Source organism: Solanum lycopersicum, chromosome 10, assembly GCF_036512215.1.
Source record: "Solanum lycopersicum chromosome 10, SLM_r2.1".
Lineage (NCBI taxonomy): Eukaryota > Viridiplantae > Streptophyta > Magnoliopsida > Solanales > Solanaceae > Solanum > Solanum lycopersicum.
In genome coordinates, this window is record NC_090809.1 from 35,205,200 (window position 1) to 35,209,710 (window position 4,511).

At 39.1% G+C, this 4,511-nt stretch overlaps 1 protein-coding gene across 1 annotated transcript; it reads right to left on the minus strand.

Annotated features, from left to right (window-relative positions):
- Window positions 1–1,115: 1,115 nt before the first annotated feature.
- LOC138338809 (uncharacterized) lies at window positions 1,116–2,633 on the minus strand. Its single transcript, XM_069289895.1, has one exon. It carries the CDS (start codon window positions 2,631–2,633, stop codon window positions 1,116–1,118), a length of 1,518 nt encoding a protein of 505 aa, XP_069145996.1.
- Between the last annotated feature and the right edge of the window lie 1,878 nt (window positions 2,634–4,511).

A 4,511-nucleotide genomic window follows, 5' to 3' on the forward strand; every position in this document is an offset into this window, starting at 1 on the left:
ACCAAACCCATTTTGCATCTTTTTTCAACAGATCTGTCAAAGACGCTTCCTTCTTTGAGTAACCAGCAATAAACTTTCGATAATAGTTATCCAAGCCAAGAAACGACCTCAAATCCTTCACATGACGAGGTGCCTGCCAATCAACAATGGCCTGCACTTTCTTAGGATCCATTCGAACTTTGTTTTTACTAACAAGATGCCCCAAGAACTTTATCTCTTGCTGAGCAAATTCATACTTTTCCATCTTGACATAAAGTGTGTATTTTCTCAATTGAGACAGAACCAGACTTAGGTGATTAACATGTTCTTCCAACGTTCGACTATATATAACAATATCATCTAAATAAACAACAACGAAGTCATCAAGATAGTCAAACAGTACATTGTTCATTAAATTGCAAATGTTGCCGGGGCATTAGTCAGCCCAAACGGCATTACAAGGAATTCATAGGAACCATATCTAGTTACACATGTTGTTTTTGGTTCATCACCCTCTGCTATCCTAACCTGCCAATAGCCTGCCCTCAAATAAAGTTTTGTGAACCAGCATGCCTTGCTTAACCTGTCCATTAAATCTTGCACCAACGGAACCGGATATTTGTTCTTTATGGTTGCCTTATTCAGCGCCCGGTAGTCCACACACATTATCATTGTCCCATCCTGTTTCTTTTGGAATAGAACAGGAGCACCATATGGAGCCTTAGACGGCTGAATCAATCCAGCATCTAGCAATTCATTCAATTGTTTGCGTAGTTCAACCAATTCTTTAGGAGCCATACGATAAGGAGCTTGTGCAGGGGCAACCGTACCAGGTAGCAACTCAATCTTGTGATCAATATCCCTCCTTGGTGGTAATTTCTTTGGTAATTCAGGAGGCATAACATCAGCATACTGTTTAAGTAATTTAGCAACACAATCAGGCACTTCCATCTTCACATCAGGTTTAATTTCGATCAAGGCAGCAAGTATGGTCTCATCACCCTTCTTCAGCCCTTTGTCGATTGACATAGCAGACAACAACATTTCCTTGTCTTTCTTTTTCGCAACTTTATTAATGTTTCCAAACGGATGAACACCTTCAGAAAACCAGCATTACTTCCACTCATTACCATCACTCAATCTAAGTGAGGAAACGGAACAAACTGGTATTTTCTTAGGAAATCAAGCCCAAGTATAATTTCAAAGTCTCCAAGCGGCATCACCATCAAATTATGTTTTCCCACCCAATTTCCAGTCGACATAGACACACTATAAGCCATGCCCACAATGGCTTGTGCCTTAGCATTGACTGTCTTGACGTATGAAGGGCTTTTAGAAAACTTCAGCCCCAATTTTGTAGCAATCTTCACATCTACAAACGTGTGTGTGGCCCCTGTATCAACCATTGCCATCACACATTGTTCCTTCACTTTCATTTCTATATGAATTAAGGAAGCATGAGGATTCGAAGTGCTATAGATTTCTCCAACATTATTGATCCCCATAATGTGATTGAAGGACAATCCCAATGGGTTTGCCATTGCAGCCACGATTTCTTCATCCTCTTCCCTTTGATTCACACTACCAGCAAGCAAAGCATTCACTTTTTCCCGGTTTGGACAAGATTTGGCCAAATGAGGACCACCACAAGTCCAACAGCCTTTAGAGTTTCCATCTTTACTCTTGGGTCTGTCTTTCCCATCCTTCATTTGTGCCTTTCCTTTATCGTTTGCATTCTCTTTACGACTATCCTTTCTCCATTCCCCTTTCTTTTCATTCTTTTTCTTATTTTTCGAAGTAGAAGGGACATCTGTCGAAGGACGAGTCGTCCGGAAATCTACCAACGAATAAGCAGCAGCAATTGCCCCAGGCAGATCTTTAACATTCTGCCTTCGTAGTTCGTTTTGAGCCCAGCCTTGCATGGCCGAAATGAAATTGTGAAGTTTATCCTCATCAGACAAATTTTGTATGTCTAACATCACAGAGGTAAATTCTTTTATATATTCCCTCACTGAACCCGTCTGCCTTAACCTTTTCAATTTATCCCTTACAAGCCAAGATGCATTGCTAGGAAGAAATTGATCGCGCATTTCTTTTATAAGCTTATCCCATGTATCAATTCTAGGACGACCAGCACTTACGTCGTCTACATTACAAGTCCTCCACCAAAGTTTCGCATCACCCGACAAGTACATTGTGGTAATGTTTAACTTATTAGCGTCCGGCACTCTTGCAGCGGTAAAGTACTGTTCCATGTCCCATATGAAATTTTCAAGTTCTTTAGCACTCCTTGCGCCACTGAAGGCTTTAGGATCTGGAATCTTAACCTTAGATGATTCAACACGAGTCAAACTCAACGCAGCCACAACCCGACACAAAACGACGAGTTCTGCACGAAGGTTCTCATTTTCCTTCTGCAGTCCCTCTAGTTTCTGTGTAGTTGTAGCACGAAAGTCCAAGATTTCAGTGATGTGGTTATCAACATTTTGTCGATATCCACCAATTTCTCCCTGAACTTTCTTAGCGTCCACTCTCAACTCAATGATTTGTGTGAATAAATCCACAAACGTAGGGTATGCCAGAACATCTTCAGTAAACCCGACGAAGGATTCAATTTTTCGTGCCAACTCCCATAGTTCTGCATTTTTCACCATTGTTTAACCGTGCTCTGATACCAATTGAAAGAGGGTCAATTTATTTTTCTCACACACCACTCTAGGCAGTCTTACAGCGTCTGTAATACTTCAGCCTACTTACACCCACAGAATTGACTAAGTATAGAAATACTTAAACAACAATGTCAAACAATAAATAGGCAGCATTTACAGGACCAAGTCCCAACTTTTATTAATCGATAATTAATACAAAGAAAGGCTTCACAAATCAGTCTAAGGCTAGAAAACTCTCCCTCCTTTGCCTTAGACGAATTTCCACCTTAAATAAAAATTCTGCACAATGGCAGTTACAAGAGGTTACATGCGGCGGTTACACATGACACCTGTCCGACACATGTCAGCCCAGGGTTCAAAACTAACTTTCCAACAGCTATATTTCCAACAGATAGAATCTAATTCAAATTACTTTCTTATCTACACGAAATACTAATATTCTAACACTTAGAATATTTCAGGCTTCATTCCAACACTTAGAATAATCCTGCCAGCTTCCAACACTTAGAATATTTTAGCTGTCTTCCACACTTAGTTTTATTTCAGCAATTTCGGGTGAACTGCCTTTGTCTTTGACCTTGCCAAGTCTTCACAGCCTTGCTTCATCAAGTCAACATGCTGTCTTGCCAACGCCCTTAGCCCGCACGTAAGCCATGCACGTTCAAGCTGCCTTGCCAACACCCAAGCACCTTGAACTTGTGTTGCACTGTTTTGCCATCATCCATGCCAAGACCAATGCCCAAGTCCTTGGCATGTCTGCTCGTAGTTAGATCAAGTAGATTGCGGGTCTAACAGGAAGCCACCACCTCATGTGGATCCATGGATGAATATTCCTCTAAGGTAAGTCAACATTATATAAGGAAAAAATTGTAAATCTTCCTCAAAGGGAAGTTAACACCTCTCATTGTCTAGTGCACTCTGTTCTAAGCTAAGTTCCCTTTATTGAAAAGCCTTTATTACATTAATTCATAAAACATAGGCTTAGGGTATTTGTTACTCATATGCTTATAGCATATTCAAGCACCTATCTATATTTAGAGTTCTATTGGTTACACCTTTCAAGGCCCCTCTATCTCCTAGATCTTCAAACACGCATATGTACTTATATGTGAGCACAACTTTCACATAATAGGTAAATGTCACACATGTTCATATATCAATGCATAAAATGTCTATAGGCATAACTATATGAGCAAGCCTTTCATATTAACACCTTAAGACACTATGAATATTCATATTTCATCATCTCATATACTAAAAAATCATAGAATGTAAATCACATTCATAACATGTCAATTCATTTATTTTCATGTACACAAAAACCAAATCTAGGAACTATCCTATCAAGGTACACATGTGCAATTCGTAGACAAGGTCCCATACCCTTTCCCATACTCTTACACCTATCATTTCATCCTATTTAATGAAATACATAATATACTTCACATATATTTAACATACATAGATAGTAGTAGGCATTTAGTGAATTCCATTAGACACTAGGAACCTTTACTACATTATAAGCATGCATAGTATGTGAGTGGGTGTAAATTTTTCAAAATGATCAGATAATGTCTATCAACAAAACATTGAGGGAGCCACCATTTTAAAACTAAAAAAAACACTTTCAATCATGGACCACACGATACAATTTAGCATAGGAGGCAAGCTAACATCATATTATACTTTAAGACTCCTAACATTAGCTACTAACACATTTACATAGGTTACATGGGTAGGGGTCATCAATACTTTACCCTTCATTAATGGAAGCACCTACATATGATCCTAACATGGCAATGTACATGCCTATAACACTAGCAACATAACATAGATTCAAAACTAGAATTGAAGACTAAGCAC

Excerpts from the sequence above, each read along its gene's own strand:
- LOC138338809 (XM_069289895.1), bottom strand. The coding sequence starts at position 2,633 with ATGGTGAAAAATGCAGAACTATGGGAGTTGGCACGAAAAATTGAATCC.